Source organism: Neoarius graeffei, chromosome 27, assembly GCF_027579695.1.
Source record: "Neoarius graeffei isolate fNeoGra1 chromosome 27, fNeoGra1.pri, whole genome shotgun sequence".
Taxonomy (NCBI): domain Eukaryota; kingdom Metazoa; phylum Chordata; class Actinopteri; order Siluriformes; family Ariidae; genus Neoarius; species Neoarius graeffei.
The window spans coordinates 7,272,311-7,286,124 of record NC_083595.1 but is presented as its reverse complement, the minus strand read 5'-3'; the positions used below and the strand labels follow the sequence as shown (position 1 = coordinate 7,286,124).

The 13,814-nt window shown below is 40.6% G+C and overlaps 1 protein-coding gene across 2 annotated transcripts in view; it reads right to left on the bottom strand.

Moving 5' to 3' along the window:
- Window positions 1-13,814, bottom strand: part of tp53bp2b (tumor protein p53 binding protein, 2b) — a 38,723-nt gene that overhangs the window by 11,658 nt on the left and 13,251 nt on the right. For both annotated transcript variants that reach the window (XM_060912002.1, XM_060912003.1), the window contains exons 2-4: window positions 6,784-6,931; window positions 2,941-3,054; window positions 791-867 (exon numbers count right to left, since the gene is read on the bottom strand). In XM_060912002.1, the coding sequence (XP_060767985.1) occupies window positions 791-867; window positions 2,941-3,054; window positions 6,784-6,931 (339 nt within the window). The remainder of the gene's footprint in view (window positions 1-790; window positions 868-2,940; window positions 3,055-6,783; window positions 6,932-13,814) is intronic.

Genomic DNA, 13,814 nt, shown 5'->3' with positions numbered 1-13,814 from the left:
AGAGCTGATATGAGATAGCTAGCTGTAACGTGAGTGATGTCATTATTTTTCCACAATACTGTATATATCGTGGTTTTCGTAATCAAGAAACTTCTTGTATCAGCTCGACTCCTGGACTCCATCGAATCAGAATCCACATGTTCTGGAATCAGTTAAATCGTAAACTCATTTTCTTCGAAATACGATATGTTTATTTCAACCGTCAAACCGAGAAGAGTTTTAATGAAACCGCTGCATTTAGAATTTTCTTTTAGTGCCATCATACATCGTGAACTTTCTTTTACTCATAAATCAGATTAGCACATGAGCTTCAAGAACAGACATTTCCATTTATATAATTAACTAACATGCTTATTAAGCAATGCACCTAACTTAGCTTATTAACCACGGATAGCTAGCAAATTAATACTTAAGTAATGTTAGTGAGAAGTTGGAAGTTTCCTTGCTAACGGACTACCGCTAGCAACATAGCGTACTTGGTTATGTTAACAGGATCCCCTTTATGCAGCTAGTAAGTTATAGCTAGCTAATAGTTAGCCCTGGAGGCAAGTTTGCTCGGCAGATAACGTTAGGTAATTTTTTCAGTGTGTAATTGAAACAAACATGCTTGGACAGACGTAAGCCAAGATTAAAGCACTAGCAAGCTGGATAACATTACGTAAACTGAGCTAGCTGGCTGTTTGGTCCTGTATTTGGGTGTAAAAAGCAGCGAGCTAGAAACAACTAGCAATAATGTCCCTGAATGAAATAGAAATTTTGGTGAACAACATTGACATGGTTTCATACTTACGCCGTTCTCAAGGTGTGTCTCGGTTGCGGCTTTCAACATGTTCCTCTTCAGCAAGAGCTCCGGGCCTCTGGGAGCCCCTGAGAACACACACACACACACACACACGCAGTTTAACGACACTAATTAAGCACAGCTAATGAAAAACAATGCGTTGTCTGGTTCATTAAGCTGCCAGCAGCGAATCCTTTAAATCTCTACCATCATCAGTATTAAATAACGAGATAAACATGTCTCATTGCTCATCTCCGCTACAAGCACTGACCAAAACGCATCTCCTCAAGCTTGCATCAGTTCAGCGTGGAAACACATCACAGCTCGGGCTCGTCAGCATCAGCCGTCTTCTGGGACAAATTCGAATCCATTTGCAAAGTCGACTGCGGCTTTGTTCCTATACTTTTGCTACATAACTGTGTAGCGAGCAAGCTGCACAGCTCCGGAGTGGGTTTTGGGATCGAACCCCCTGGAATATTTTAGAACAGGTCCCGATGGTCGGTTATTACTGGTTGGTTAACGTAACACATACAGCAGGTCTGATTACAGATGCATCAAAGAACGGTGTTCAGCTCAATAACTGCGCTATAACTGTGTTCATAAACGATCAGCGAAGCTGCCACCATCATCATCATCATCATCATCATCATGATTCCTCCATGTGAGGAACATATTTTCACTGAAACCAAAGGTTTGCTAGTAATACACAGCAGGGCTTTGTGGATTAATGAGGACACAAAATCTCTTGTGGAAACTCGACACCACACACACACACACACACTCAGGGTCATGTCAGGGCTCAAGTGTAAGCAAGGAGTGTGAGACTTTACCCTTTCAAGCAGAAAAAAGGGAGGATTTTGCCTTCTTGTGACGGAATTAGAGGATGTAAGAGTTTGTAACATAATGAACACACACACACACGAGTGTAGTAATGGAGTGAGGTGTTATTCGTTTAAAAAAAAAAAACTACATTAACAGTGTGCGCGCGCGTGTGTTTTAGCCTCCGTGTTTAGATGAGATCTATGGCGTCAGAGCAATTTGCAGAAATGAAGCATGTGAACAGGAGATCTACAAAATCTCTGCATCTGTGTGCGTCTGTGCCATCTTCGTGCCTGGCACAAGATGTGGGCTGACACACACACACACACACACACACACACTTGTACTCTCTGTCTTTGTGGGGACTGTCATTGACATAATGCATTCCCTTACCCTAACCATCACAAGTAAACGCCTAACCCCACCCCTTACCTTAACCCAACCCCTTACCCTAACCCTCAGTCTTTACCCTCAGACAGCTCTTTGAAGAAGTGAGGGCCAGACAAAATGTTCTCACTTCCCAAAAAGTCCTAACTCTGTTGGTAAAAAACATATACCGGTCCTCAATATGTAGCAAGTATGAGTGTACACACACACACACACACACACACACACACACACACACACTGCCAAACAAATGTGATGGTGGGCCCATGGGTTGTGAGATCCCAAAATATTCAGGGTTACGTTCCAATTTCTGTGGCTTAGCACAGTGGGATAACACACACACACACACACACAGTGAGTGGCAGTGAGCCAGTGCTCCTGGATGACCCTGGTAGTATGAGGACACGTTTTGTATGTGTGTGTGTGTTTGGGGACCACTGTGATACCAGAACAATGTCCCTGAAGATGAAGGAATTATCATGCTTTGGTTTAATGTCCTGGAATCTCCATTTCCTCCCTCAACGACACCAGAACTGGGTCGATATGCCTGTTTCAGAACCATTCAGTACTTTGAGAGCACGTAGATGAGAATCAGCACTGGGACACGTGTGCTGCATTTCAGTCTGATCTGATAAAAAAGTCTCCGAGCTTGCTGATTAAACAGATCAGTATCGGCTCCGGGCTGTCTGCCGAGTCAGGGGGCGGAACGGAATGGAACGGAACGGATCAGTGCCACGACAACAAACAGCACACGCATGCAGTCACGTCAAGCTGTGTGTGTTTGTGGACGGTCAAAAACTTGTACTCATCTTCAAAGAAAAAAAGAATCCAGCTCTCCTTTCCCGGTCCTGACGTTTAAATATTTAAATGATGTCTAATAAAAGCTGCATGGTTAGTCCGGTCTTTCCTTCCCTTCATCCATCACATGTTTATCCTCCTGTTTCCTCGCTCACCTAGGTCATGACTGGGCGCTTGCTCATGGCGGAGAACGAACCGGACCTCGGACCTCTGCTGCCCCCAGCACTGCAGCAGCTCCATCATCCTCTCACCGTCACCAATCGCACGCTCTGTTCGAGAAAAGTACACAAAGCAAAAATTACACCTGCACACTCAGAACGGGAGGAAGCCTTAACAAGACATGCGCTGTATTGTACAACCCCGAGTCCAAAAAAGTTGGGACAAAGTGCAAATTGTAAATAAAAACGGAATGCAATGATGTGGAAGTTTCAAAATTCCATATTTTATTCAGAATAGAACATAGATGGCATATCAAATGTTTAAACTGAGAAAATGTATCATTTAAAGAGAAAAATTAGGTGATTTTAAATTTCATGACGACAACACATCTCAAAAAAGTTGGGACAAGGCCATGTTTCCCACTGTGAGACATCCCCTTTTCTCTTTACAACAGTCTGTAAACGTCTGGGGACTGAGGAGACAAGTTGCTCAAGTTTAGGGATAGGAATGTTAACCCATTCTTGTCTAATGTAGGATTCTAGTTGCTCAACTGTCTTAGGTCTTTTTTGTTGTATCTTCCATTTTATGATGCGCCAAATGTTTTCTATGGGTGAAAGATCTGGACTGCAGGCTGGCCAGTTCAGTACCCGGACCCTTCTTCTACGCAGCCATGATGCTGTAATTGATGCAGTATATGGTTTGGCATTGTCATGTTGGAAAATGCAAGGTCTTCCCTGAAAGAGACGTCGTCTGGATGGGAGCATATGTTGCTCTAGAACCTGGATATACCTTTCAGCATTGATGGTGTCTTTCCAGATGTGTAAGCTGCCCATGCCACACGCACTAATGCAACCCCATACCATCAGAGATGCAGGCTTCTGAACTGAGCGCTGATAACAACTTGGGTCGTCCTTCTCCTCTTTAGTCCGAATGACACGGCGTCCCTGATTTCCATAAAGAGCTTCAAATTTTGATTCGTCTGACCACAGAACAGTTTTCCACTTTGCCACAGTCCATTTTAAATGAGCCTTGGCCCAGAGAAGACGTCTGCGCTTCTGGATCGTGTTTAGATACGGCTTCTTCTTTGAACTATAGAGTTTTAGCTGGCAACGGCGGATGGCACGGTGAATTGTGTTCACAGATAATGTTCTCTGGAAATATTCCTGAGCCCATTTTGTGATTTCCAATACAGAAGCATGCCTGTATGTGATGCAGTGCCGTCTAAGGGCCCGAAGATCACGGGCACCCAGTATGGTTTTCCGGCCTTGACCCTTACGCACAGAGATTCTTCCAGATTCTCTGAATCTTTTGATGATATTATGCACTGTAGATGATGATATGTTCAAACTCTTTGCAATTTTACACTGTCGAACTCCTTTCTGATATTGCTCCACTATTTGTCGGCGCAGAATTAGGGGGATTGGTGATCCTCTTCCCATCTTTACTTCTGAGAGCCGCTGCCACTCCAAGATGCTCTTTTTATACCCAGTCATGTTAATGACCTATTGCCAATTGACCTAATGAGTTGGAATTTGGTCGTCCAGCTGTTCCTTTTTCGTACCTTTAACTTTTCCAGCCTCTTATTGCCCCTGTCCCAACTTTTTTGAGATGTGTTGCTGTCATGAAATTTCAAAATGCCTCACTTTCGACATTTGATATGTTGTCTATGTTCTATTGTGAATACAATATCAGCTTTTGAGATTTGTAAATTATTGCATTCCGCTTTTATTTACAATTTGTACTTTGTCCCAACTTTTTTGGAATCGGGGTTGTAGTATATTCACTATATAGTGCGCTATATCACGATCAGAGTCGGCCGATTTGTATACAAAGAAGCCATTATTAAAGCCGTTATTAAAAATGCCCAGTGACACACTTTTTCTGGCTTGTGCAAGCAGACGTGCGAGGATATCTCACTCTACAACCACATCACAACCTTCAAGATCCTGAAGCTTATGGCTAGAAAAAAAGTGTACAAATGCAGTCAGATCTATTTTGTAACCCGTAGGCAGAGCATCTAAGGAAGAGACTAGCCGTGTTGCCGTGTCAGGCTTTCATTTAACAATACATCGCACCTAAAGAATATCGTTGATTGACGAAGGAATACAGCGAGCTCACACGGCGATGTCATTTCAGATAGCTTACGAACGTTAAGAGTTTTGCAACATCATTTTGTTTGGTTTAACTGGGGTTGGCCCAGTTAGTTTCTTATTCTTGGGTTTGAAAATAAATAATACTGTAAATAGCTACTTATATAGTTAAAAAAAAAAGTGTCAAATATAGTGCTGTGCAAAAGTCTTGGCACCCTAATTTTTTCATACAAACAGTGCCATATTCCATAAGAGAGGACTTTTCAGATTAAAAAAAAAAAAACATAATGAAGACGCGAGTGCGACAGTCAAAGTGTCCAGAAGAACTGTGGCTGGTTCTGGGAGATGCTCAGTAAAACCTACAGCTACCTACATTTCCTTATAAAACTGCACTCACTGGACCTCAGACTACTATTTTTTTAATTTATTTTTTTTAAAGCAAAGGGTCGTCTCACACCAAATATTGTCTTTGTTATATTGATTTATTATGGCTTACTGCTTATAGTATTTTTTTAATGTTGAAACATTTCATTTCATTATTTTTTTAAGCCGTTTTTGGTCGACAGCATTTCTTTACATGTGCCTAAGGTTTTCGCGCAGGACTGTATTTGTACACTTTTCTGGAAACAAGCTTCGGAATCGTAACGACATTACGAAGACTGAAATTAGATTTGAGACTGTTCACACTTCTATACGCTGTTTTTTTTTTCCCCCCCAAACGGAACAACAAACATATTTTCCTTTTTTTAATAGTCTCTCTCAGCTTTCGCAGTTCTCGGTCACGAAAGCGGAATGCTTGGCTTCAAGATCCGGGTTTGATTCAACAAGCAGCCGTCAAATTCATGAAAGTAACGTTTCGATTTTTAGATGTTTAAATTTTCAGTTTACCTGACATTTTTGCTTCATGAAAAAATGTCAAGGTTTTATTTTTTCCAACATACCAAGCTGTGAACACTGCATTATCTAACAGTATAAAGCCTAAAACTGATTATGATATATTATAATAATGTGGCATCATGCCAGCAGCAGCAGTGTTGTGCTCAGGTTGGTTCACTGATATCCCTGAAATGGTCTGAGTGTAAGCAAGATCAACTGTGAGCTACTGTACTGCTCACTTGCGTATCCTCCCGCTCTCGCTTTAATCAGAATGCAAGCGATCGAAGGAACAGGACACTTATTATAAATGTTGACCTCAACAAATAATGAACCCTGAAACGAGTAAGTAAAGAGCAGTGTCTCTACCCAGGCATCCTGGGAAACTGTCATTATAATATGAAATCGCATTTTGCTTCTTGAAATAGCATCAAAATCCACACTACATGTTTCATAAATACATTCAGTCGGTAAACAGGAAGTCGGCGTGCGACAGACCTGAAAACGGTATACATGGTATAGAACCCCAAGCTGAAGCTTCGTACCAAATATCAAGCAGGTGTGATTTGTAGTTACTGAGAAAAGTGTTATGAAAGTTTTGTAAATCCAGGCTGTGTGTTTCGTAAATACATTCAGTCGGTAAACAGGAAGTCGATGTGCGACAGACCTGAAAACGGTACACACGGTATAGAACCCCAAGCTGAAGTTTGGTACCAAGTGGCTACGATCCGTAGTTGCTGAGAAAAAGGGTGTTTCGGATGGACGGACAGAGGTAAACCAGTATACCTCCCTCCTTCGGTGCAGGGGTATAATATATGGCTCCTGTTTCGCCTCATCTTGGTTATCCTTCTTTGAAAGATCGAGGCACGTCCTCACCTGATCCTCTCCAGCTCTCGGCCAGGTAGCAGTCGGTCTCTCCGGGCTCCTTACACACGTCCACAACGTCCCGGCACAGGGTCTCCGGAGTTACAGGCACCTCGGTGAAGTGCTTCTCGCTGTTGCTGAGGTACACGGTTAGAAACATCTGTCGTACACACACAGAACAACATACACATATATGCTGTGTACCTATACGTTTTAGACAAATTTCCTTTTAACAGCAAAATGTTTTCTATAAATATGTGTTACGTCCATATTTTGACATTTCAGTCATCGCTTATCAATTTTCCTCAAAGCCATACCAAACTGTGCTGTGGAAATATGCAATTCCAGTTGCCAGGATGGCCGCCATCGTACACTATCCTATATCATAGACCACATCAGCGAAGGGTGTAGCTTGAAGAATACATAATGCGTATCATACAAATGTCTCCTAGTCCTCTGATAGGATATTTTTATCACTGCTAGTACTATTATACTGTCACATTTCTGTACCACCACACCGCCTGTTGTTCTCTTTCTAAGCCGCACCACAAGGCTTAAAAAAAAAAAAAAAAAACCACTGCGGATTTCTCTCTTGGCTCGAGCTAAAAAGCACAGATGGACGTCAAGAGGCTTCGGACCCAAAAATAAATCGCTGGTGGGAGGACGGGATTCGTCATGAAAAGGGGGGTAATTGATTTTCTGAAGTACAGTAAGAGCTATGGCAGTGACAAGGGTCTGTGGAAATCCTCATCGCAGCATGCTGTAGAACAGTCAGGCAAGTAGAAATGCTAGAGGAAAGAAACGAAATGAGTGAAACATCGTCAGTACCGGGACTGGATGGATCGGATTCGATTGTGCCAGCTTATACAGAGACATCTTCACCGCTGATTGGGTGTGAAGTGTGTGTTAGCACGGCAGATGGGCTCAAGCAGAATTTACGGCTGCATGCTGCTTTACCTGAGTCTTTCTCTCTCTCTCTCTCTCTCTCTCACACACACACACAGAGTTCTGTCCTGTAGGCATTATGAGGTTTTTGTGCCAACTATCTTTATGTACATTTCTGAAAATGAGAATCAAAAAAAAAAAGCCTAAATATAGCAAAAAACACAAAGTTTTAGTGCACTTTCACAAGTATTGCTGAGCGCTAATTAGTCGGAATTTAGATTCTGGTTTTACGCTGTCATGTAGAGCAGAAAATGCCTTCGTAAAACCATTCACTGGTCAGAAATACGGCAAACGGAAAAAGGTAAAACTCTTAAATGAAGCTGTTTTCAAATTCAGTCCGTATTTTCTATCCCATATTTTTTTTCAGGCTTAAAGGTGAGTGCTTGTGTTTAACAATGGTTGTCTAGATGATGGTCAAAAATAGGGATGTCCCGATCAGGTTTTTTTGCTCTCCGATCCGATACCGATCATTTGATTTTGAGTATCTGCCGATACCGAGTCCCGATCCGATACTTCTTATAATCCATAAAAAATAAAGACGAGGAAAGAAACGGATCCAGGATGTTCCTCATTTTTTATTTAACACCTTATTTTAACATCCAACAACTCCGTTAGCAAACAGAGTACTTACGTGAGGCAGTTTGAACAATAAATAACAAATTAAAAAAAATAACCTTAAAATACCTGGCAGGAATGTAAACAAATAAAAAAAATAAAGTGCCACAGTGCCGGTAATTTGCTTTTAAGAACGCATCTCACAGTGGTGTACAGTAATTTCAATTAAGGAAATGAACGTTTTTCTTGATGAAAACAAGCATTTCTACCCTTTCAGGTTTGAGCCCGTTTCTTTTGTCATCCAACGAAAAAAAAAAGATCTCGTGCTTTGCTTTCCGCTTCGAACTGCTTCCGTGTTCAACTTTGCCGGCAGCAGGCAGCCAATAACCAATAGCGTCTCCGCTACAAAGTGATGTCATGCCGCACGCGTTGATGTTGCTGTGTTGAGACAAGAGGTCTGGTCTCACTCTGTGCCAACGCATAGCTATTGATGTGTTAAAAATGAGAATATATTATATAGATATATATCCGATCCCTGATCGGGAGGCAATGCCCGATTCCGATCGAGTCTGAAACCATGTGATCGGGCCCGATTTCCGATCACGTGATCGGATCGGGACATCCCTAGTCAAAAACAAACAAAAAAACCCCACACACACCACAGGAAGTGGAAAAAGCTGGTCTGTTGGTCGAGAAATCCTGACAAGGTATTGAATATTTCCAGTATGCCACTGATAACAACTTTTGACCAGTCAGAATCTAGAATTCAACAACAGCATGGTATATGAGGAAATATTGTGTCATAGTCTATCTTTAGAGAGCGAGAGAGATGAATGAAAGTGTGTGAGGGACACCATCAGGAAGAAGGTGCTGCTGAGTGAATGGCTTCAGTAGTGTACGCTCTGTCGCTTGTCTACATTTCTCAAACATATAGATATCCAAGATTACGATCAGCGTGAGGGCATATTTCCATGTTAACAGAAACATTTCCATGGAAAAATAAAGTCGGAAGCTCCGATTAAATCTTTGTGGTACGATTTCAGCATCTGATATGAGACGTCATGCCAAAACACACGTAAGACTGAGGCAGGAATTGTGCTGGAAGGGGATTTGTAGTTTATTTTTCATCCAAGGATAAGTTTTTTGTGAAAATTAAACTTACTTCATGTAACTTTTACCTCAAAAGTCGTCCAAAAAGTTGTCTGTTTGTTTCACTGAGCTAGTACAAGGCTAATGTGGCTAACAAGTAATGGACATCTCTCACCGGAAATATTTTGTGCTTCAAAATACATCCAGTTCTTCAGTAATATCACTCAGACATCCTGTTGTGTTTTAGGGCACAGTTGTGATTTCCTGTCAGTTAAAAACATGAAGAAGAAAAAAAAAAAAAACCTTCACCAATGGCAGCCAAACACCGGAATGTTACAAGGGCGGCCATTTTTTTGCAATTTAGCACATATACAGAAGAAAAGGAGTTTTACTCTGTGCTTAAAATATAAAAGTTTTCTTTAAAATGAGATTGAAAAACAGTATAAAACAAGATTTTTGGTGAAATAAACTTAATCATTACTTGTTAGCTGCAAAACTAAAGAAGATAACATGTTGGCTAATCAGCTACCTTTGAGGTAAAGCGAGTCTTTCGTTTTTTTCACAACACACACGTAACGTGACGACTACTCATTCAAATCTGTTTAACTGTTAAAATGGTGTAAATTCTCTGAAATTTTATTTAAAATAGATAAACCACTTCAGAGCATACACAGATCTGGCTTGTTACCTGTTTATAATAATATTATTTGTTAATTTTGCATGTATTATGCAATAATTATAAGGTGTTCCAATAAAAAGTGTATTAAAGTTATTTTGCTCAAAACGTTGTTGTATTTATTTTTTGTTTTTTTTGTTAAAGAATGTTCTAAGAAGGAACAACTAGATATCACAATCAAAACCCAGAAGTCATTTTCAGAAGCAAATGATGGAGTTTTTATATTTAACAGTTATCCCACAAAATCGGGTCGTACATGAGCTGATAGCCGACGAGGCACGTAGCACCGAGTTGTCTATAAGCCGTGTACGAGCAGATTGAGTGGAATAACTGTTTTATTCTATCCACATTCACTGGCTTTTGGGAAACAGAGCATTTTTATATTTTGCAAATTTGATAAATAAAAACTTTGTACAAAACGTCCAACAAAATCATTTGCGCTTAGAATGTAAACAAACCGGCGAAATGACAGGAGCAATTTGTGAAAAGTATGATAATTCTTGAAAAATAAAAAAAAGATACATTCTTGCCATCAAATACTTTCATTCCATAGTTTGTTGCTTTTTTTTATTTTCTGGGGTTTTGTTTTAGAGTTTTTATTTCGTCCCCGGTTGGTTCAGTAACACGCGCTGCCGTTTTCTTCTTCTTCTTCATGTTTTTTTTTTTTTTTGCGGTTGGCAAACCAACTTAAAGGTGCATTAGCGCCACCTACTGGGCTGGAATGTGGAACAGGAGATATTGGAGGTGCGTGGTGTGATCATCTTTTAGCTATTTCTGTTTCTTTTAAACATTTGATAGCAAAGTGATCTATCTGACTTGATGCGAGCCGCCATTTTGTTTTTCTCTCCTCACGGTATATGAGCTGATATCCTAGTAGTAGAGTAGCCAATCAGAATGTGCGGTTGCTCATATCCAGTGAATGTGGATAGAATAATTCTTGATATCTTAATTTTGGAGGTATTTAAGTATCTTTAGAAGATATCAAAATTTAAACAACCTTTAAGATCTTTTTAAACTGTATGATAAGTAAAAGTTGAAAAGCATCACGTTTCTTCATTTTTCTTAGAGTTAAACTTTAATGACTTATACAGCCTCTATAAAGTCTTTTAAATTTTAATTTAGTGACTACGTGACATTGTAAAGGATCTTTAAGAAGTCGTGAAGTCACTGAAAGTTATACGATAAGAATTCTTAAAGTTATAAGTAAATACACTGAAATATAACATTTCGTAAACTTTGATACTTTAAAGATATCTAAAAGCTGTTAATTTGTCGAGTGCATGCTATTATAGGAAAATATTCATGGCATAGTGTGATGAAATTAAATTACTCTTGTTGATTATTTTTCTCTAACAGGAGATTGCGAGGTTTCCACGAAATCAGGCACTGATTTTTCTCTTTCTTGAAGTTAATCAGACAAAAAAAATTTATCTGATGGGATTAAGAGTTGGCAGTGGGAGGGATTTTCATTCTTCTCATTGAATGGAATGGAAATTTTTACTCTTCTCATTGAATACCTCTCCCACTGCCAACCCTTTATCCCAAAACAATAGGACATTGAGTTTTTTGCTGGCAAATCAATGGAGCAGATTTAAGTTTTTGTGCTTGATCTATTCCTAAGACTGAACAGAATCACCTCAAGTGACCAAAACGGTTCGACACAATAGGTAAGGTCATGTTTTTTCACACATTCCGACACAGTTCTAAAACTGCTTTTTACAACAGCTTCATTTATTTGGTATTTTTTTAAAAAAAAGTACAATCACGACATTCAGACTACAGAGATATTATTGTAGCTGAACTTATGCTGAATACAAAAACGTCATGTGATTTGGAAAATACTGCTTAGATTTGTTGAAACTGACAACAAAATCAGAGCGTACCAAAATCATAAGAGTGCCAGAAAATACCCTCAGACCCCAGAGGGTTCAATCTGAGTGTTCAAAGTGATATTCTCTCCACAATTTCTTCCTTTATCATATGATCTTTGCACAAGTCATTTCCTGAACAGAAAACAAAAAAATGCAGATGATGATCTGATCAACACTCCCATGGTCGCCCAGACTCGCCATTTACATTATTTACAGAAACGCCCATAAATGGACATCAGACGAATTCGGCTGCGCTTAAAAAGCCATCATCGTCTCAGAACAAACAAAACAGCAGGATGCTCATGACTCATCGGGACGCTGTTGACACAGCAGCCGGAGCCAAACACAAAGGTGACACGGTGTGTCTGTGCAGTCCAACCTCATGACAGGAAAGAGGACGCAAAGACAGCATTTCATATTTACACTAATGTTTCAGATAATGACGTTTCCTCATTCAGCTGCTGATGTGAACGAGACTCCTTCTGTAAACACGATATAAACACGTCCTCACAGAAAACGTCACAATAACAACGACTATACTGAATCTGTTACAGTATTTCAGGCTTGGATTATGTCGAGGATCTGCTGTACAAGTCCTTGGGAATGGGATGTTACCATAGAAACGATGATGTATTTGAACGAGCTGAAGAGCTGCTGTTGTAGACAATGAATCACCTCCTGACCAATCAGAATCCAATAGTGCGCTGGTGTAAGGAATAGTACAACATTCAGATCACCTCTGACTGAAATGTTCAACCACACGCTGTCAATAAAACGTACTGTATACACCAAAGCTTCGTTTTAGGTCATAATTCCTCTCGAACTCTCAAAGGTATTTTTACTGTCGTATTAAAATTGGGCTGTCAGTCCTCATCGGGCCTCGTTTCTGCATTTAGGTTGTTCATTAGCATACATACAGTAGAAAGAACACACACACTATTCGCAGCCTACTTAAATCCAAACCAGTGGCTCAGATACAACACCAAACACAGCACTTTCCCAATAAAATCATGGTTCCTGGTTTTCAAAATACCTAGATTTTTGAAGTGCTTTATTATCATTCATTCTCATCTCATTATCTGTAGCCGCTTTATCCTGTTCTACAGGGTCGCAGGCGAGCTGGAGCCTATCCCAGCTGACTACGGGCGAAAGGCGGGGTACACCCTGGACAAGTCGCCAGGTCATCACAGGGCTGACACATAGACACAGACAACCATTCACACTCACATTCACACCTACGCTCAATTTAGAGTCACCAGTTAACCTAACCTGCATGTCTTTGGACTGTGGGGGAAACCGGAGCACCCGGAGGAAACCCACGCGGACACGGGGAGAACATGCAAACTCCACACAGAAAGGCCCTTGCCGGCCACGGGGCTCGAACCCGGACCTTCTTGCTGTGAGGCGACAGCGCTAACCACTACACCACCGTGCCGCCCGCTTTATTATCATTTCAGGGGGAAAAAAAAAAAAAACACTTGCCGGCCACTTAAACAGGAATATCTACTCGTTCTGCTCATTTATCCAAGCAGCCAATTGGGTTCCAGCAGCGCAAAGGTACAAAATCAGAGCACTTCAGTTAACGTCCACATTAAACATCAAAACTCGATTTAGCAGAGCCGTTCTGCAGGCGGAAATGCGTGCCGGTAAAAAAAATAATTAAAAAAAGTAAGTAGAATGAAAATCGCCATAGTGGTTTGAGCTGACAGGAAACAACCACTCTTTACAAACATGGTGAGCAGAAAAGCATCCCAGAATGTATATCACAGTAAACCTGGACATGCCTCAACAGCAGAACGTCATGGCTGTTACTATAGAAACGATAATGAACTACTGTTAAAGAAAAGGAATCAACACTTTCTGACCAATCAGAATCCACAACGCAATGGCACTGTGGTATAAACAAG